The 21,930-nt window shown below is 43.9% G+C and overlaps 1 protein-coding gene across 4 annotated transcripts in view; it reads left to right on the top strand.

Moving 5' to 3' along the window:
• The window catches only part of CRACD (capping protein inhibiting regulator of actin dynamics), an 81,230-nt gene that overhangs the window by 38,897 nt on the left and 20,403 nt on the right, over positions 1-21,930 (top strand). For 2 of the 4 annotated variants that reach the window (XM_090266839.1, XM_090266838.1), the window contains 2 exons: positions 12,311-12,446; positions 19,655-19,819. The exons of 1 other annotated variant lie outside the window; for it this stretch is intronic. In XM_090266839.1, the coding sequence (XP_090122965.1) occupies positions 12,311-12,446; positions 19,655-19,819 (301 nt within the window). The remainder of the gene's footprint in view (positions 1-12,310; positions 12,447-19,654; positions 19,820-21,930) is intronic. One more of the 4 variants, XM_090266840.1, reaches the window with a different exon arrangement.

The raw sequence follows: 21,930 nt of genomic DNA, 5'->3' as shown, positions 1-21,930 counted from the left end.
CACTGGTGTTAGTGTTAGAGGTGTGACTGGACTCCAAGTCAGCTGATTTCGCACATGGTAATCCTTTTGTCTGGAACAACCCCATCCCCTGTCCTGACATTCCTTCTCTTCATCCCTCATTCTTTTGTGCAAATATGCCTTCCTCAGGAAGCATGCTTTCTCTGACCCCTGCCCCCCTCCCCAGCCTAGATGAGGCCCTCTGCCATTGTTCTCACAGCTTCTTTGCCGGTTCCCTAAGGATAGGCCTGTATAACTTGCCTTTCACTATGCTTCTAGCCTCTAGAACAACACCTTGCACACAGCAGGCATTCAATAATTATTTGTTTAATGAATGAGTACATGAGTACTGCCCTTTTTACCACTGGACCCTTCCCATTAGACAAGTCAATGTTCATCTGATTCATCCTTCAGTTTCTCACTGTCGTAAAGAGCGTCGCTGTGCCTCTGACCTGCTGGAAAAGGGCAATTATGCGGCTGGTGTAATGAGAGAACATACCACCAATGAACTTAGAGGGAATCTCAGGCTCCCTGATCACTGGTGTGTGCCTTAGGTCCCCGGGCCTTCTGCTTTCCAGAAGATGAAGTCAGGAAAGACTTATTTTACTTTAGGAACCTGGCACACGCTGAAATTGAACAAGGGTTAGAGAAGAAGTACAAAAACCATTAAATGAATAAAAATTAGGGATGAAGCAGGGGAATTAATAAAGCTGGACTGAATAAGTCTAGGAGGAAAGAAAGTTGATGAATTGGTGACAGCAGTTATCGGAGATACAATTTGAGGGAAGGAACAGATTGGAGCCAGGGTCCTCTTGCGAATGTGGTGCTTTCACTCGTGAGCTGTGTGCCCTTGGCCAAACCAGCTCCTTTATCTATTACATGGATATGCTATCTCCCAGGATTATTATGAGGACAGTAAAACGCATGTGACATTATACTATCTGCTCTAAGATAGCACTTTATAAATACAGGGTAATACTATTACTGAGATAAAGAGGAGGCTGACAACTAGTTTTCTACTTCCAGAGCATAGACCAAGACTCAGCTGATTCAGACGACGGATAAAAGTATTTATGAGATGATCTTTCTCCAGGCGGGGCCACTGAAGGGTGGGATAGTTAGCGTGAAGTCCCCAGAGTCCCTACCAAGCTTTAGAGGCAGGTCAGATGATTGCTTGTCCCATGTGGTGCAGGACTAGGCCGAGAGGCTGAAGTAGATGGACCTGAGACTTCCAGTTCTATCTGTGTTTTAAGATCCTAAACTTTTCTCCTTTTCCTTGAATTTTTAATGATGTATCCTGTTTCTGTTGAAATTATTAGGTCCTTGGGTACTCTGTAGCCTAGTGGGTACCATATAAATTCAAAGAATACTCAAGCTGGGGATGAGACTCCAAGTTGCCACACAAAATATAATCTGACTTGTCTCTTTCAGCAAGTCTAGTTTGTTTGATGAGGGTAGTTAATTGCTCTTTAGCATTTCATTTGAATGAGACTCACGGATCTGCTTAGGAAGAAAACTGCTGATCAATTGCAGTTGCCCCTGTTGTCATGGAAACAAGCAGTTGCCCCTGTTGTCATGGAAACAAGCTGCAATGGGACTATAATTATATTTCCTTATTCCTGAAGTGAATCCCTAATCATTGCTATGGTAATTACCCAATATCTATAGCCCCAAATTACATGATCCTTATCCAAAAAAAAGACAAAGAATGAGGAAGGAGGGGGGCTGGCCTGAGACATGTGTTAACTATGCAGCTGCTGAAAGCTTCTCCTTTTTCAGGTAGGGAGAATTTCCCTCTGTCTCCTCCAAGGTTAGATGATGTCAGTGGGCCTTAGAATATGCCCAGTGCCTAGACTAGTGACTAGAAGACTGTGTCAGGGAGGAGGATTTCAGCTATAACAGAAAATACAACTAGTATCTTCAACAGTAATGAAATATATTATCTGATGTATCTGAAAATCTGGAGGACTTTCCAAAGTTTGCTAATGAGGCTACCCAGAAACATCATCAAGATCTAGTCTGTTTCCTTTTTTCTTATCCTCAGGGAGTAGGCTCCTTGAAGAGTAAGCTCTCATCCTCAGGTTTGTCCCCATAGAGCCCAAGATGGCCCTCCACAGTTCTAGGCGTCACATGCCGATGACAAAAACCAGTGACAGAAAGGGGACTGTCCCTGTCTTGTGTCATGGGTTGTGAATGAGGAGAACTTTCTCAGCAGTGCCTCCCCAATTTTCCATTGTTCCTTTCACATCAGACCCTGCTGCAGACATTAGTTCCAGATAGCAGAACTTACAATGAAGATGGCTCTTCTTGACTCCTCCCTGCTCTCCTTAGCACAAAGTGCATAGTGAGTGAGGGATGGAATAGTGTGACTACAGGGCTAACTTTGTTTTGCTTTGCTTCTCATCTTCTCTTTCCTGTGACCTTCTAGTGCCCTGAGCTCTAGTCACAGGCAATCAAGATCCTGTCTGATCTCTACCACTTCTGCTGATAAGCATGGTCATAGGACACTGGACCAGGACTCGGGCATCCCACTAGCATGGAGTGTGGCATCCTTTGCTCTCAGGCAGCATCACATGCCACCAGGAAAGAAGAGCAACCTTTTGGAAGAGAAGTAGAATCAAAACACCATAAAGCTGCACAAATAGTTGTCCATCAAATGGGCTGGGTTGCAAAGGAGAATCAAGGCACAGATCCAAAAGCACAGTGTGGTGGCAGTTGTGGGTAACTGAGCTGTTAGCATTTGGTTTCCATTCTCAGCAGCACCCAAATTTCCTTTCAGGGAATCAAGTTTGTCTTGCTGTATCTACCTCTGATAGGACATACTGTAGTACCAGCTTCCTGTAACAGATGCCACAGGGGCCACTTCCTGTCCCACTATAGCCTGGCATGAGCACATGACCTAGCCTAGCCAATCAGACTCTTCCTCCTGACTTTGACTTGGCAGGACGAAGTCAGGGAGATAACAAGGAGAGCTTTCAGTAACCCTGCTCTTCCTGCACCATGACGATTGCTAATGCCTAGGCTGCTAGAGTTCTCTTCAATCCTGTCTTTTTCTAAGCCTCGTCACTAACTCCCCCACTGTTCTTCCAGTAAATTTTCTTCTGGTTGAGCAAGATGTAGTTTCTGTTGCTTGTGACTAAGAACTGTAACTGAAACAGAGTAAACTGCCACCCGCCCCCCCAAAAAAAAAAAAAACTGGTGAGAGGGAGGTTTGAAATAGAAGGTGGGAAGCAAAGCCTGGAGCAATTTTCTGGTTTGAGTAGAAAAGAGAGCTCAGAAGAAACCTTTTCTAAAAAAAAGATACCGAACATCCTTCTGAATTGACCATCCATTGGCTTCTCAGAGCTTTCCACTGGCCTCCTGTGTAGGCCTCCTCTACCAGAAGTAGACCCATGTCCTGAAAATATTCCTCCCCTCCCATCACCATGTTTGCATCATGCTTTGCATTCCCTCAATGGCCTCTCCATGGGAAACCCAGCTAATAAACTACCTACCGTACAGTATTAATCATTTACTCATCCATTGAAAATATTTACTCACAGATTTTAAGGTATAAAGCACTTTGCAAGAAATAAAGATAATACATGTGATCCCTGCCCTCATGCAACTCATAGGACTATGATGGAGATAAGATAACGCCGTAATTATTAGAATCACTGTAGCTACAATATTCAAAGCACGTTTATTTTCCCTCTCATTTAAGTCATGATTATAGTAACCATAACATAAAACAGCAAGAGATACATGCATAGGGATCTCAGTGGGAGGAGAGACCTCTTTCTTCCAGGGAAGCAGGAAAGACTGTATGGAGTTGATAAGTTTGAGCCGGATTGTGAAGGGTGAGTAGGACCTGAACTGAGAGACTGACCTTGGGCTGTCCCTGCATAGGAAAAGCCTATGCAGTGATAGAGCCCAGAGAGGATATTTGGGAAACTGAGTGGTTGGGTTTGAAGTAGGGTAACATTTGATAATAATGGGTAACTCTTACATAAGCAATTATACTACTCATTGAAATCCCCCTCAAAAGCTCCATGAGGTAGGTCCTCTTGTTGTCTTCATTTACAGATAAGGAGACTAGAGGCCTGCCCAGAGTAGTTTAGGGGCCCACTGTGAAGAGCCTTAAGTGCTAAGCTACTGCTGCAGCTTCACCTAGTAGGGTTTTGGTCAAAGGAAACCACTGGCAGTTGTTGAGCTAGCAAATGAGCTACTTCAAGATTAACAGATGGTTAGAGAGAGCAGAACTGGAGAGGGCTTCAGTTGGAGATCATCTACAACTGTCAATCATGTTATAGGAGACTGGAGGTAAAGCCAAGGCAACATTGGCGCTCCAGTTGCCCTCAGAAATTCCTCACTTTTTCCTGACGTTTCTCACTCATGTCTTCCTATGTGTTTAAGAACAAATTGTGTGAGCCTCTCCTGCCTGCCTGGCTCAGCAGTGAAAGCTTCATGCCAGCAGCTTGCTCTCAAATGGTCCTAGGAAAACAAAGGCTTGTCGTACTACACTTGCAGTGTTTTTATGAGTCTTAAATGCTTTCAATGTAAAAAATAATAATGAAAACAAAAGCCTCTCTTGAGCCAAGCTCTAAAATTATGAACTTTATATTGCTTTTGGCAAGGTCATTAGTATAATAATCCAGTCTACCAGGTCTGTCCTGAAAGTATCCAGTCATGTACTATGAAAAATAGAGACATTTTTAAAGAACATACAAGATACAAGAAACATTGTACACAGGACAAAGATGCCTCAGTCCCTAGTTCTCCCAATCAGCATCAGCTGCCCTATCGTATTTTCCTGAATCTCACTGATGGTCTGAAATCTCCCCCATTTCAAAGGTGATTTTAGTTTTGGGAAAAGCCAGAAGTGGCAGGGCACCAAATCTGGGCCGTAGAGGGGCTGAGTCACCAGAGAGATTTGATGTTTCACAGAAGAACTCTGCACAAGATGTGATGCATGAACGGTGCGTTGTCCTGATGAAGTTGCCAATCACCAGTTGTCCATAGCTGCAGCCATTTTCCTCATATTGCTTCTCTTGACTGATGAAGAACATTGAGGTAGTGCTCCTTATTAATTGTTTGGCCTGGAGGGGCATACTTGTGTTGGACAACACTTTCCCAATCAAAAATACACAGTTAACATGGTCTTAATGTTGCTGCAACTTTGCCACACCTTCTTTGGGCGTGGAGAACCAGGTGACTTCCATTGGGATGACTGGGCCCTCATTTCTGAATCATAGCCATAGACCCATGATTCATCCCCAGTTATGACCTTCTTGAGGAAACCTGGTTCATAGGTAGCAGTTTGAATCAAGTCATTAGCAACTGCAGCACCATCTTCCTTCAGCTCTGGTAGCAGAAGCCATGAAGGAATTTTGCCACAACATGTTTTATGCCAAGATTTTGCATCAAAATCTCAGACACAGTAGGTTTTAGAATCCCCAGATCAGCTTCTAGTTCTCACACTGTCAGTCTCCAGTCGTCATTGATTGGAGCCCCTACACGTTTAACATTCACTCTCAGGTGTTCTGCTTGTTGCAGGCCTTCCAGAACGTGGATTAAAGCATTTGTGCCACGCTTTTATTTGTGCTGCACTCATTGCATTGTTCCTGAAAGCCTGCTGAATCATCCAAATAGTTTTCACAGAGGAATGTTCAAGCTCAATGCAAAATTTGATGCACATTCGTTGTCCTACTCTCTCAGTCATTTTGAATGCAACAGCCACACAATACACATGCTCACTCAACAAAATCTACCACCACCACTGACCAGTACAGTGAAGTCATCATTGTTCACACATGTGCATTCCAGTCCTCTCTCCTTAGCTGCCAGCTTACAGTAAACGTCATGCAAACTGTTCTTATTATATTAACAATGGCTCAGCTTTTTCCAGATAGACTTTCTTTGTGTTAGAGCAGAGTCGAGTAACCTGTCCAGGCCTCAGCTGAGTTTCCCGACATCATTTATAACTTTTAAAGCCCTTCAAAACCACCTGGCATTTTGTTCTATGTGCTGCCACAGTGTGCCCACAAGTACCATATTATTGATTCATAAGTAGCTTCTGAAAGCTTCTAGGTAGAATTATGACAGTTAGTGTAGCTGTCTTGGGGTAAGTGAAAGAGAAGAAGGTAGAATAGAGGAGAAGCAGTAGCATCTCTTTCCTCATGTTCTTCCAAGGCCATAATGACTTTGGTGCAAGGACTTACATATACTACAGTGTAGGATCCTAAGCTACTCCAAGCCAATCTTAGTGCTAATACAAAACACACCTTCTCTTAGAATTAGAAGCCTCTGGTCTCCAGTCAAAAGGTCCTGCTTATGTTGTTTAAACCTCCTGCAGTGGGATGGGGGTTGGAACCCAAGGGCTGTCTCTCTGTGAATCAGATACCAGGATCATTGTACCTCAAAATTTCCTGTGATTTTAGGCAAATGTGAAGGAATTCTCTTCCTCCTCTTCCTCTCTCTTCTCATTTTCCTCCACCTTCTGCCGCCTCCCTCCTTCTTTTCTCCTTTCTATTCCTTCTCATTCTCTTTCTTTTCTTCCTGCTCCTCCTCCTATTTCTTCTCTTCTGGTATAGACTCTACTAATCTTTTTGGATACTGACTGTTTAATTTGGGTAGAGGATATGAAAGTGATGTCAAATCTTTGGTATGAAATGAGGACTTATGAAATACCTACTTACTTTTTCAGTCATGTCTACACATAGTTATGAGTCATAACTCTACATTCATGCATTTTTTAAAAATCCTGATTAATACACTAAAGTTCACAGCAACGTTATTCACAATAGCCAAAAGGTAGGAACAACTCAAATGCCCACTGACATTTTGAATAAACAAAGTGTGCCGTATGCATATGATGGAATATTTTTCAGCCTTAAAAAGGAATGAAATTCTGTCACATAGTACAGCATGATGAACCTTGAGGGTATTATGCTAAGTGAAATAAGTGAGACACAAAAGGACAAATATTATATGATTCCACTTAATATATGAGGTCCATGGAATAGTCAAATTCATAAAGATAGAAAGGAGAATGGTTACCAGGAGCTGGAGGAAAGGAGAATGAAGAGTTATTGTTGAATGAGTATGGAGTTTTAGTTCGGGATGATGAATGGTGGTGATAGTCGTATAACAATATGAATGTACTTAATGGTACTAAACTGTATACTTAAAAATAGCTAGAAGTGGTAAATTTTATGTTAGCTATATTTTACCACAATAAAAATGTCTCAGTCAATATTATGTAAATACAAAAAATTCATGGTACTGGAATCCTATTGGGTGTTGACAGATTTGGTGTTTAAGCAGTAAAGTGGGTTCACCTTCTTTTGTATAAGATTTGCAGCGGTGGGTGAACTGGGACTCCCTTAGCGTTGCTGTCTCGTCATGGCCCAGCCACTGTTGTGCACATCACATTTTTGTTCCCAAAGAAACCCAAACATCTTTGAACACTGTTAAAGTGGAAGACTATCAGCTGTGAGGAGTCTGAGTTCCGGTTTCAGTTCCATCTTGATCAGGTCTCTCTCTTCACCTTCCTAGACCTCGTCTTTGCCCATAAGGATTCAAGTCGTGGACTCTGTGATGATAGAGCGCCCACAGAGTCAGTAGTGACACTGGTTGTGTGATGACTGCTATCCATCATAGGAGATGCTGCTCTGGATTAGCAGCTCCCCCTCTTGCACCAAGTTCCTTGCAGAGACCTACTAGAGAGATGGAGAGCAGCAATCTGGGCCAAGGCACAGTCGTAGAGGAGTGTGGGCAGGAAGAATCGAGTGAAGGCTCAAAATGGGCCAGAAGCTCAGGATTTGCAATCCGACATAGTTTTTGAAGGATTATTGAATGCGAAAAGACAAATGATATTACCTATTAGGTTTTTTTTGTACTACACCATTTCCCTTACCTCACTCTGACCTCATTTGTAAAATAGCATAGCACAGAGCCTGAGGGATAATAGTAACGAGGAAATAGGAAAGATGAAAGTTTTGTGGGAAATACTGATGAGTTTGCTTTTATCATGTTGAGTTTGCAGAGACCATGGGATAGCCGGGTAGTAGGATCCGGTGTGTAGCTGGAAACGTGTGGGTAGAAGAGAGTGTAGTTTGGTAGTCAGAGATAGACAGTTACTAAAAGTGACTGTTAAAACCAGAGAGTAGCCTCAGGCTGTTGTACCATCTACACCTTTAGAAAGACAACCACAGGAGTCTGTGAAGAGCTGAGGGAAAACACCAAAAGCTGGGCTGATTAGAAGCCTCTGATTTTGGAATCCAAACAACAACAGAGCCAGGACAGAAATAGAAAAACCAGTTACAACAGCTTAGCCGTGCTCCCTTCTGTTTGTAAATCCCTAAGAACTTCTGCTGCCTGGACTCCAAGTCCAAAGAGACTATTTTTCCGGCCTCTTCAAGTCATGTCTATGATTCTACTCTCAGTTTATGAAAACAGTTCCTCAGAAACCAGTGTTGTTCTATATTTCCCAAGCGGCCTCTCTTCCTCGTCTTCTAGAGTTTGCCTCTACCACATATGCGTGCATTTGACTTCAGATTTTGGTTGAATTTAAGTGACTGTTCAATGACTGTATCAACAGCCCTCCAATTAGATGTTAAAAATTTGGGGAAATTTTTGAGTCTTTATACGTCTGTTCTCATGATCAAAAGGCTGCTCCATGTTCTCAGCATCAAAAAAGAAGGGCTCTGGCTGGTGTAGGTCAGTGGATTGAGCACTGGCCTGCGAACCCAAGAGTCACTGGTTCGATTCCCACTCAGGGCACATGCCTGGGTTGCAGGTCAGGTCTCCAGTTGGGGGCTTATAAGAGGCAACCACACATTGATGTCTTTCTCCCTTTCTTTCTCCCTCCCTTCCCTTCTCTCTAAAAATAAATAAATAAAGTCTTTTAAAAAAGAGAGCGAGAGAAGGTTCCCATGCAGCGAGCCCTATTTCTTCCATGTGAGCACATTGAGTCTGAGGAAAGGTTGCAGCCCTGAGGCTTCAAGGCCCCGTGCCTCTTGGCTCCCTCATAATAAAAGGAAGGGCGAGGGTAGGCCTGCTTTGTAAGCAATTGTTAAAGATCTGTAAATGTGGATAATAAAGAAGTCCAGATGAACTCTGCTAAGGTTCAATTTGTGGTGAATTACCCCTTCACCTCTCAATCATGTAATTCTCAGCTCCCAGCGGGTTAAAGGCAATGATTCTGCCAACTTCTTTGTTTATGAGAACATAGTTTCACATTGAGATCTCCACACGTAGACTCTTCGGTTTCAGTTCCAGCCCTGCCTCAAACTCTGGAACTTCAAGCAATGTTTCTCCCCACTCTTTGTCTCAGCTTTCCCTTTAGAGAACAGAAAATAAACTGTGTTTGTTGTAGGGTTGTTCGGAGCCAGACCTGGTAACCATGATTATCAAAAAAATGTAAATGAACCAAATTGACAAGGATCTAATGTTGATTTGCATTATCTAAACTGAATTATGTAGAAAAGATTGTAACTAATAAACCAATAACCGTTCTCCTCCACTGTTTCTTAAAATGGGACCAAAATCAGGTATAAGGAGAAAAAGGTACAAATGTTTTTGGTCACTTTGCAAAGTCATCCTTTTAAGAGCTGTGGCCATATCAACAAGTATGTTCTGTTGTATAGAAGCTTAATAAATGTCAAAAGGTTATTTAATTACTTTCATTATGGCTGTGATGAAGTAGCTTGAAGTGTATCAGTGCTCCCACCAAGAACTGGAAATACAGATAGAATATTAAAGGCATCTGTTTGAAGGCGTCTGATTGCTGCTGAGGAATCAGACTTGAGCAATGAGATCCTGAAGAGGAGGAAAGCCCATTGAGCTGAGCCCAACGTTCTGCACATTGCTTCTTTCCTGTGGCATTAGTTGACTCTTGCTGTATGTAGGACGAGAGACAAAAAAGGCTTAAGGGAGGCTGTCAAGAGGTGGGGAAGGCAGCAGAGCTGTAGGCCATCTCAGGGGTCCAGCAATATAAAAATTAGAGGCTGCCCGACAACCAGGACTTGAGGCACTAAAATCCCCAAGAGAAGAGAAGACCAGAAGAATGAACAAATCTAGGCAGCAATTTTTAGAGGCGTTTGTTAACAAAGCTGCATAGGTTAAAGGTTGAAAAGCAGGGCAGGGTTTTGGGCAGCCACTGGTACTGAAAAGACAGAAAGTGAAAACTGGGACCCACCAAGGAGGAGGAGCTTAGGAAATAACCCAGGTTCTTTGTTAGACTCCAGGAGGCCTATACTCTAGAAGAGGCGACAGAGTAGAGGTAGTCTGAGCCTTACAAAAGATTGCTAACCAGCCTCGATTAGTTCAGTCCCTGATTGGATTGAGGTCATTCGGTTGAGGTCAGCTAGAGAAGCCAGTGAATCCTCTCTGGAAGGAGAAAACAACCCAGCCTCTACAATTTTTTATTCATGATGTATAGAATTTTATTAAAAACTTACTAGGAAGCTAAGAAACAGGTTATAAGGAAAAAAAGATAATACAAATAGACCCAAAGGGGCCTAAGATACTGCAGTTTCAGACAGAGACTTTTAAATAATTGTGATTAATATATTCAACAAAACAGTTGGCAAGATGGAGAATTTCACCAGAGAATTAGAATCTATTAAAAAGAATCAAATGGAAATTCTTTATGTAAAAAGCACAACTGAAATTAAGAATTCAATTGGTTGTCTTAATAGCAGATTGGACACAATGAAAGGAAATTAATGAGCTGAAGGCTAAGTTGGTAGAAAAATTCAGACTGAATCATATTAAGTAAAAAAAAATGACAGAGAAAACAGCGTAAAGACTCAATGGCTCATGGTGAAAGGTTCTAACAATGAGGAATCAGAGGGGGAATAAAGGAAAAATGGGGCAGAAGCAATATTCAAAGAGGTAATGGCTGAGACTTTTCCAAAACTAATGAAAGACACCAAGGCACAGGTTTAAGAAGTATTATGTACCCCCCACCTGAATAAATTAGAAGAAATACATACCTACCCACAACTACTGAAAGGCAATGACAAAGAATAAAATCTTAAAATCAGCTATAAATAAAAGCTAGACTGCCTGTATTTAGTTTCTCAGTCTACTGCTTCTATTTGGATAACTTAAGATAAGGTTATTTAGCCCTGCGTTTCATCTGCAACAAGACGTTGGTGATGAGATGGTGAAAGTAAAACTCAACACTGTTTTCAGCGAAGTGTAAGGGTGGTGGTGGTGGTGATGGTGGTGGTGGTGGTGGTGGTTGCCTAAAATCACATAGCCAGGAGGCTGTCATCCAAGACTTTTGTCTCTTAACCTCTTGTGCTTTTTTGTTTGTTTGTTTTTGTTTTTTTGTTTACCATGCTGCTTGTAATTTGGCAAATTAGACTCAGTACTCAGTCTGCCCAGCCAGGTCTAGACTTGGTTGAGCCCCTGCCCACTGCACTTGGCACACGGTCACTGATAAAACCTCTAGATGGTCACTGATAAAACTTTTCTTAGGAGTGGAGAGGGGAAGTGGCACTTTGCCACCCCTGTGTGCCAGCCCCAGGGCAGGTGCCTCCCTCGCCTAAGGGAGGGCATGCGGTCTGCCTGCTCCGTGAACAGCCTGGATGGGTCTTCCTTCCCACAAATAAATGTGTTTCCAAGATCAAGTCAGACCAGTTGGCTTCTGCTGCTGCTGCTTCCTGCAGTTTAACCTGCCTGTACCTCCCTGTCAGGTGGAAGTTTAGACCTCTTGAAGTCCAAGCCTTCAGCTGAAGTGTTTATTCTTGGGTACCTACACACGGAAGTTGATCAATGTGCATGAAGCCCGTCAGAATTGCCTTCTCTCTGAATCCCTGTGGTGTCTTGAGAGACAGATTCATTATTCCTACTGTCCCTATCAGCAATTCTACTTCTCATTTTAGATGAATATACCTTTCTTCAGATTTGATTGTAATCTGAAAGAGGGAAACTCATGCCTCATACTTCTAGGTCCGAATGTTAGTTAAAAAGTGGTGGTTGACAGGACCTACTGGGGTGGAACTGATGGTGGCAGCCCATCAGGAGAAAGGCCCCTCCTGTTACAAGTTCTGCAGTGCCTTCTGTCCCGGGTCCCCTACAGGCACCTAACTGCCTGGTTCTCCACGAGGGCTCTGGAATGTTGTGGTGCAGACATGCTCCCTTATTCCGGTGGGACCCTTCCGTCTGCCCAGCTACTTGGCTGACCCGTAGCAGAAAAGGACATGGTGCTGGGCGAGACAGGGGATGTGGGTGGAGTCCCCAAATCAGGAGGAACAGGAAACTAATTGCCAAAAGAAATTTTATCATCCTAATAAAATGAAGCACATGATTTGCATTCCAGGTCCTTCAACTATTCTATGGGAACCCGGGCGTTTTCCCATGACAGTATTTTTATCCCTGATGGGGGAGCAGAAAGTGAGCAGACAGTTCAAGCAATGTCACAGGACAACATCCTGGGCAAAGTCAAAACTCTTCAGGTAAGACAGCTTGAGATTGGAAGGTTAGAGCCATAGGAGGGGGCCTGGCTGTGGAGGGAAGTGGGAAAAATCCCCTTGAGCAGTGTTTGGGGAGCTCAAGGAGGAGCTTATCTGAACCTGAGTCAGTTCTCTAAGCCCTTCTGTCCACCCGTGGACATTGTTACAACTGTATCCACTTTCATAACAGCCCTTCATTTTCTCTCGAATTGTTCCCTCACTTTTAAGTGGATGTCATGAGGACAAGTACCCAAGAGAAGTGTCATGACTTGGATGGGAGGAAGGAGTTCTGAACCATGACAGTGTTGGCCATGGTCCCCAGGTGCGGGCTGTCAGCAGAGGGCTTGCACAGCAAGTGTTCACTCTCCAGGGCTCCCTGCTTGGGCAGTGAATGGAGTTGTGATTATAAATCTGCCCCCACCCCAAGCCACCTTGTCTCAGAGGCCTGCTGGGAAGCTCTTAAACTTCCCCCCATTCTGGCTGCAGAACTGGGCAGGTTTCCTACATGAAATTGACTCAGGTGGTAACTCCTTAATAATGAAAATACAGTCGACCCTTGAGCAGCACAGGTTTGAACTGCATGGGTCCACTTATATGCAGATTTTTTTCAATAACTGTTATAAATGTATTTTCTCTTCCTTATGATTTTCTTAATAACATTTTCTTTTCTCTAGCTTACTTTATTGTAAGAATACAGTGAGTAATACACATAACACACAAAATGTGTGTTAATAAGCAGTTTATATTGGTAAGGCTTCCAGTCAACAGTAGGCTATTAGTAGTTAAGTTTTGGGGAAGTCAAAAGTTGTATGTGGATTTTCAGTTGCATGGGGGTTGGTGCCCCTAACCCATGCATTGTTCAAGGGTGAACTGTATAATAAAATAACTCTGCACTAAATGTGATTCAGTTAATGGGGATTCCAGGAAAAGCAAGGGAGTGAAGGCACCTGGGATCTGACTAAGTAGGTTTGCTCGATGGCTTAGAAGAACTCACTCACCCGGCAGAAGTGCCTGAGCCGGCACTTCTCTGAGACAGGAGTGCCTGGAGGTAATCCAAATTACAAATGGGGAGCTCTGGTTTGCTGGTTTCCATCTGTCTGTAAGTCTACAACAGGGGGTGAGCGAGTGAGGGAATGAGCCAAAAAAAAAGAACAGCTGGCTTGAGTAGGTACCGACACAGTGAAGCATTATACTCAAATTTTTGTTTTCTTGAAATGTTCTTTTTTCTACTGAACATTAGCTGTGGATTTTGTGATCAGTGTTTGGTCCCTATTACACACTCAAACACATGCACACACACTCAACTGAACATGGCAAGCAGGGAAAGAGCCAACACCCTGGAACCACACCCAAACTTGTCCAGATCTTTATACCTGCTGCCACCACTGCTCAAGGCCGTAGGCCTGCCCTCAGAGCTAACCTAGGCCCTTCCTTCAAATTCCAACACTTCCTAACCAGGCTGCATTCTTGGCTCTTGCCGGCCGTGCTATAAGTTATAGACTCAGAAGAGAAAGCAAGCAGTCACTTCTCACAGGTTTAAGAATTACATTTCCATCTTGAAATCTTTTGATTCCTGGAATATTATTTCTTAGCAGTTCTGAATCCCTGGTTTATAACATCTGCTTTCTAAGAGGAGTGACTTACAGATTTCAGTGCACAAAACAGCTGTATTTTAGGAGGGCTTTCTAGGACATCTTTAAAAACCAGGTAATAGTCCGGCTATTGTCGTAAGTGATACCTACTCTGCAGCATTACAGCACGTGCCGCTGCCGTGCCAAGAAGTGGACTTGGAGTTGTAGATGATACATAATCCTTCAGTATTGAAAATATAGACACTCAATAAAGTATGTGACTGCCTATTATCCCATTAACAGTAAGGCATGATTTTAAAGAATTTGATCTCATAACTAATAAGTGTAAAACAACCAACTTCCCTGAAGCAACAATTTTTTTTCTGTTAACACTGTGAAGAGAGCAGAATAACTACCTAATTTGAGGGCTCTCTTTTGACAATGTCTGCTCATACGAGGTTTTCCTAATTTTGCTTCTGCTGCACAGATTGACAAGCTCCCTTACAGCTCTATAGTGTTTTGTTTTTCAGAAAATAAATAAAAAATAAAAGGTTTTGCTCTTTGAGGAGGGAAATGGGGACCATTATCATAGAAAATGTAATTTTTGGAGTGACATAAAATATAACTGTATCACCCCCAAAAGACTGTGCTTTATTTTTCAGTCGACTAAGCAGTATGTTCCTGGTAAGTCGTAGAAATAGTAGTTAACTTTATTAAATTGCATGAGTGCTTTGCATTTTTCCATGACAACATTATGCTGGTATTGATGCTTAGTAAGCAGCATAACAGACTGCACCTTCGCAGGCTCCAGCATGGAATGAGGGTGTTTAGTTATATCAGAGGCATGTATGTTTTTTACGTCTTAAATTGTCTTTGTGTATCTATGTATATTTATTTTAAAAAGAGGAAAGTAATGGATAAAACCTATTTGACAGTAAATGTCCTGGCAAGCTGATTAGCCACCATTATTAAGGCATTCTTTTGAGATGAGATTTCTACTGGAATGCCATCGAAAACAAAACAAAGCAGAACAAACATTTTCCCCTGACCTAAGAAACTTCCCAGCCCTTGGAACCTACAGAATTGTGCCTGTAATGAGTGTATTTGGAAAGGTTGCCCTCTAGTGGCCATACATAGTCATCTCAGCGAAAACTGTCTCGCACGCGCGGCGGTTAGTATCTCTCTCTACGGGGTACAGGATGACTGAATACAGCATAAATAAGCCTACACTTTTCTGCATAAAGTGAATCTACCACCTGCGAAAATTTCTGTGGCAAATGATTGAATCACAGTTCATCACTAGTAACTTTGTAAGATGCGCGCTTCAATGAATTTGGACTAGAGTGACCTTGACATTTCCTATAGCTGCCCAAGGCATAGGTCAGAGAGGTACTTGTTTATTTTAGATCAGAGCAGGCTGTGAAGATCTACCAACTAATGATAAAACTCAGGAACACCACAGTCTAAGTCTGCAGGTAATTTTTAGAATTATACCACACCTTTGTCAGAAAATGCTTAGTGCGTTAGTCCACAAACTATTTAGCTCTAGAGGAAAAACGTCTGTCCTCCATAGCTACTGTCTCCTGCTGAGCTGGATTTTACTTAAAAATGCCCAAGTGTCAGATGCTTGAGGATTTTGACACCTCATGCAGCTGTCGAGGACACAAAGAATAAATACATGCTCTTAGCTGCTTCTTCATAGCGCAGTGTCTTTAAATCTGTATGCTTTTTCTTTTTCTTTTCTTTTTAACTTGTTCTAACTGTGGGAGTGTCTGTAGTTCGCTCAAGAAGACAGCCACTTTATTTTTCCTCTGCTTTATTCTTAGAGACATGGTCTGAAGAATGAAAACTCTGGGGGACTCTAAAGACTGGCAGTGTGAGAGCTGCAGAATATGACATGCTTGGAATTTCCACACCATAAAAAAAGCCTCATAAATATGGATATGCATTCCTATAGCATCACTCTCCAGCATTCCATATTACAACAAAATGGCCCAGTTTGAATGAATAAAATATAGTCCCTTTTAGCTCACATTCCAGTCTCAACAGATACACCATTCATAGCCACAAGCAACATGGACTCCCAGTAGAGGCACAGCTTTCCACTCTCCCCTCTGGCTATAATCACAGTGTGTGTAAGGATCCATAGGTATTTTTTTTCAAGTAATTTTTTTCCTCTGAAAACTTAAGGGTGAGCTCATCTTAGCCATCTGTTTTTCAGTGATTGCTTACATGAAAATTTTTTTATAACAATGCCTGAATAGTGGAAAGAATTAAAGTCACAAAAAAGCCACATTTATCCCTGTATTCAATTCATACAACTCCTGAGATTGCCAAATAGGTTTTAGCAATAATGTTTAATTGTCAGTAAATCAGGGTGTGGTGGCAGCCCAGTCTTCTCTGAGTCAGCTACAGGAAGTGTTCAGATGGAGCAGGAACCACAGAGGAAAGAAAAGGTGCAGGAGGGAAAAGAGCCTGAGGATCAGTCACCATGGCCTTGGACCCTAAGTCAGGCCTGGCCTTAGCATCTTGTTCTGACAGCTGCAGGATGTGTCTGGGAAAACAGTCCTTTGTCTGGACAGAGAGATTTTCAGCCCTGTCCCTAAATGATGGCCATCATTTCTTTGATGACCTGGGTCCTCCCCTCCTTCAATCCCACTTTCTTCTCTTAAGCCCTGAATTCGTTTTCCCTGCAGGGAATCTAAATTGGCTGCTCTACAGAGATGCACATTGTCATCCACAATGGCAACAGCGTGTTTCTTTTGCCAGAATGGACATATCTGTGACGTAAATCAACCCTTTGCTATCCACACATCCCCCCACCCCATCCCCACCCCTGCCCGCTAGCCTTCAGCTGCTGTATCTTCATCCGGCCCACTGACAGCTCTTCCTGGCCTCCTTACCCTTCCTCTCCATGCATTTCCTCTCCGCCTACCTTCCTCTGTTCCTCTTTCTTTAACATTCTGCTTCACTTCTTAGCATTACTTTTCCCATTTCCTGGCTTCATCCCATGGACCTTATTTCTCCTTAGTCAGGCTTTTTTTTTTTTTTTTTTCCCATTTTATCTTTTATTTTCCATTGGCAGCCATGATAACCATCCCATCTTTAGGAGGCTGTGATGACATTTTGCCACGCCCTTGTTTGTCCCCTATGCATCGGGATGGACCAGCAGCAGTATTCTAAAAAGGCCCCAATGAAGTCAAGTACCAGCACATTCATTCTTTTTTGTCATGGTGGCCAAAATCCTAAGTAAATGGCATTTAGTTTAGGCCAGGCTCTCCTCAGATGTCCATTACAGAATTATTGTTTCCATTGTGAATAGAAGAAATCCTCTCATTTAGTTGTTCAGGATCATTAGCAGATGGCAGAGCCTGACAACAGGAGGTCTCTGACTCAGGGGAATTAGAACTCTCGGGAGTTTTCAGCTCTTGGCCAGCACTGCTAGAGAAGGGATACCTGGTAAACCAAAGGCTGGGCTGAGAGCTCCGGACACAAGAACCATTCCCATCTCTTCTGCCCAGGTTCCCATCCCTTTCCCACAGGCCAGCAAAGTGAGACGGGCCTGTGACTTTGTTACACTGTCCTCTTGTCTGATTCCATTGGCTGTTCTAACCGTGCCTGCTTATTGATCTGCTTAGAGTAGATACTAACTGCCGCTTTCTGCCCAACTTGTTTTCAGAAGACACCCTTTTTCAACCTTCTTCTCCCTGAAACCCTTTTAGGCTGCTCAAGCTGTACTTCATTGGCTGACCTCAGGCTTTTGATATGTGCGCCTTCCCTGTGGTTGGTGTCGGGGGAGCCAGGCTGAGGCTGCAGTACCAGCAGAGCAAATACAAGTCCATGTCTTTCTGTGCTCCTGACTTGGCATGCTGGGGTGCCCGGGGGTGCGGGCAGGTTCATCTCTTTCATGTCTCTGCAATATCACCATCCACCATGCAAGGCTGAGGGTGCCGGTGGGTGGATTTGCTACCCTGAGTTCAGAGGGAAAAGGGGCATTTCCCATGAGGAGCTCTCAGGCAGGAAACTTCAGTAAGGTATAAAATGCTGCATCGTGTTTTCACTCTTGCCCCTCTGAGAAAGAAGTACAATGTCAAATGTATAAGACCCAGTGGAGTACAATGAAAATAACACTGAATGTGGTTTTAGAAGACCTAGAGTCATATTCCTTTGGGGCCACTCATTCTTTTCATAAGCTTGGGCCAGTCACCTCTCCCTACTGGACCTCTGACTTTTTTGCGAAGTGAGAGGTTGAACTACATGATTGCTAAGGTTCCTTGCAGCTCTGTGAAATTAAATATTAGCCCAATTAAAGATAAATATCAGATAATGTCCTCTTTCCTTTTTTGAGGCATAAAAGGACTATGAAACCCAGGTATCTAGATCAGTGCAGCAGCTCTAAGCCAGAGTAGATATTACTGCCCACCCCCCTAGAGACAGTGGGCAACGTCTGAAGACAATTTTGGTTGTTTCGACTAAAAGAAGAGGGATTGCTACGGTCATCTAGTGTCCAGAGGCCATGGCTGCTGCTAAACATCCTGTCATCCACAGAACAGCTCCCCACAACAAAGAATTACCTGGCCCAAAAGGTCGGTAGTGCCGAGGTTGAGAAGCCTAGTCTAGATCAGGCCAGTGAGTAGCCTGTACAATACACTCAGTTCAGTGGTCTTTCAGATTACTATGGCACACCTCTTTTTCTTCCCGAATGTCATTCATTCTCTCTGCCCCAGCCCTTGTAATATTTTGCCCCTTCTTTAGCAATTGTGTTTATATATTTTCTTCAGGGAATATCTGAGTATTTCCTTTTCTAACCTGGCTTTTCTTTAATTCCAAATACTATTTTTCTTCCTAATTTCTGCCCCTTGTTTTTCCATACCTTCTTCCTCTCCTGTTAGCTACCACCCACTGGCCAGCAGTCCCTCCTTGATGTTTTTCTCCTGCCTACTTCTCTGTCCCTTCCCCATGGGGTGTCATGTATACCCTAGTTCACAGTGGGCAGCTTCAGCAAAGTAAAGAGGAAATCCTGATGGCAGGACAAGATTCTGTCCCTCTGTGGTTTCAGCATTGATCATGGAAAGCCATGCTGGCCCTGGGTCCACCATCACCCACTGTGACCAGAACATGATGTTCAAGCTGGTAAGGAAGGTAGTTGAAGTATAAATACTCCAGGGGAATGTGTCCCAAGGGGACAAGAGAGTTCCTTTGTTGCAGCAATCACAAGGGTCTTGAATTCCCCAGTGGTACCTACATTTCATGTAACCATTTTCTATACAATGTACTTAAAAAAGACTTTATATAAATTAACGTAGAGGTCAATCACACATTTTTTGTCGTAACATATATCCCAACTTCTGGTTCAGAAATTGGTCTTTCTGAAGTTGGTCCACTTCTGGGAAATGGACATCTCCGTGGAAGAGGTGGCTGGATGAAAAAGCTCATGGCTCAAAGACAGGAGAGAAAAAGCAGAAGCTGGGAGACACATCCACTCAGGACAGGGTTGCATCGTGCTTTGCCGGCATGGTGTTTAGAAAGCAGCTGTATACAGAACATGCCTCGGTGCCCACGAGACAGGCAGGGGAACCTGGCGGTGGTTACTCTAACCACTTCGCTGCTTCAGAACATCTTTCGTTTGTTTCTCTCCAGCGACAGTTGGGCAAGAACATCAAGTTTGGGCAGCCGCCACCCAGTGCCACTCCCATGAAGAAGGCAGACAGTGGCGAGGCTAGCTTAGAAGAGGATCAGTTCCTGGCCAGTCCCATGGAAGTTGTAATTCAGCAGGACATCATCCTCTCAGACACAGAGAACAAAGTAAGGCTCCTCCAGGGAATGACTTGATTGCTAATGAAGCCCAGGAGAACATTGGGCATTGGCAAGGGCATCCAGTAACCCCCAGGGTCTGCAGTGCAGCGGGGAGGTGGGAGAAGCTTTTTGGATGAGTAGACCTGGGCTGGAGAGGGCTTTGTGGGCAGGTGCCTTGATCTGCTGTGGGACCACCCTAGAGAAGGGGGAGGAAGAGGAGGCGTGCCCTTTGCACGTACTCTTCCCAACATCTTCCACTTTTCGAAATGCACCTTGGCCTTCCTGTTCTGGGAAGCCTTACCTGGCCTCACCCCCAGGCTGTGCTGTCTCCCCCGTGCCTTTGCTGTGTGTCCTTAGCACTTCTTACACGTCCAAAGCCCATCTGTATCTGTGTCCAACTAAACTGTTTTCTCCATTTCTAAATGTTGGGTTCCTTGGGGACAAAGCTGGACCTTACACACCTCTGTCTCCCCAGGATTTTGCTAGTGATTACTTAGTAGCACAGAGTAATTATTTGTTGGATTGGACTAACTTAATGGGAAATAAGAAAAGAAGTAGGTCAGCAAGACAGAACATATCAAACAGACCAGGGTGACGTCTACTTAGTGTAGAAAGAAAATCACATTGGTCTAGCACTGTCCTCTCTAAATTTGGTCTTTTGACACTGAATAAGACCACTATGAGCATTTCCTGAAATGAGAGTCCTTCTGGCCACAGCAGGGACACCCCCAGACTTCTTATGGAAAAGACACTAGAGTAAGGAGTTCACTAGGTAAGGCACTGAGCCTTCTAGTGTGAAAGCATTCTCTGTGCTCTGCCTACTAACGTGCCCGAAATTATGTGGAATGTTATAAAAATGGGCATGCCCCACCCCCCACCAGGCAGTCATGCTTGTTGTCAGCTAATATGTCCTAAGGATGGGAAGAAAGATGAGCAATTTTCACAGGAAAGTGAGGAAGGAAAGGAAAGGAAAGGACTGTGCTGCCTGCTGCCCACCTCTGTCCGGACCTGCCCTGATGACTCTGGGTGCTCACCTACGAAGGTGCTGGATGAAGCAGCGAGGGGCCCACTCCTGCCCCTGTGGCCAGAAATGCTCTCTGCAGCCTCTCCAGCAGCAGTGGGGGGCAGGGACTTCCCAAGGATGAGTGTCTTCACTCCTACCCATAGATAACCTAATACACAGCAGGTGCTGTGGTGGGGGGGAGAACGAGGGTCACTTGTTCAGCCAGCCGCTACCCCAGCTGTGGGTGTCACAGAGACAAACAAGATGAGACAAGGGGCTGCCCCAGGTGGTCTACATTGTAATAAGGAGAGTCAGACAATGTAGAAGGCAACAAAGAGATAACTGTAATAATTTCAGGTCAATAAAAATGCTACACAAGAAACAAAACAAGGTGATGGAAAATTGAGTGACTGGGGGACAGGTGGAAAGATAAAGAGGTCAGAGCTGCCCTGAGCAGACCTGGGGGTGGGCGTGTTCTAGACAGAGTGGGGAGCAAGGCCTAGACCCAGCAAAGGGGCTGGGCTTGTTCCGAAGGAGGACCAGGACAGGTCGGACCGCTGGACTCAGGTGGAGGGTGATGGGAGTAGAGAGTGGCACAGGGGCTGGTCCATGAAGGCCATGGGAAATAGGTGAATTCAAAACCTCAGAGTAATGTGAAGCGGGGCAGCGACTTAGTCTGATCTGTATTTCCTAAATGTGCTTCTAAGTGTGGTGCAGAAAACAGACTGAGGTAAGGCAAGCTGACATTACCCCTCTGGCAGGGACAGTTAGACCCCTTCGTAAATATCGGTGATACAAGATGGAAGGTGGAGAAGATCATCAGAAAGAGGCAGCCCTGACCAGGGTGGCTCAGTTGGTTGGACGTTGTCCTGCAAAGTGCAAGGTTGCAGGTTCAATTCCCGGTCAGGGTACATGCCTGGGTTGAGGGTTTGGTCCCCAGTCAGGGCACAGACGAGAGGCAACCAATCAATGTTTCTCTCTCACATCAATGTTTCTCTCCTTCTCTTTCTCCCTCCCTTCCCCTTCTCTAAAATAAATAAGTAAAATCTTTTTTAAAAAAGGAAGGAGGGGAGGAAAGAAGGAAAGAAGGGAGGGAAGGTGCAAGTGGCTGTTCCCA

This window comes from Furipterus horrens, unplaced genomic scaffold, assembly GCF_987537825.1.
Source record: "Furipterus horrens unplaced genomic scaffold, mFurHor1.1.pri manual_scaffold_2, whole genome shotgun sequence".
NCBI classification, from domain to species: Eukaryota; Metazoa; Chordata; class Mammalia; order Chiroptera; family Furipteridae; genus Furipterus; species Furipterus horrens.
This window is presented reverse-complemented; position numbering and strand designations above follow the sequence as displayed.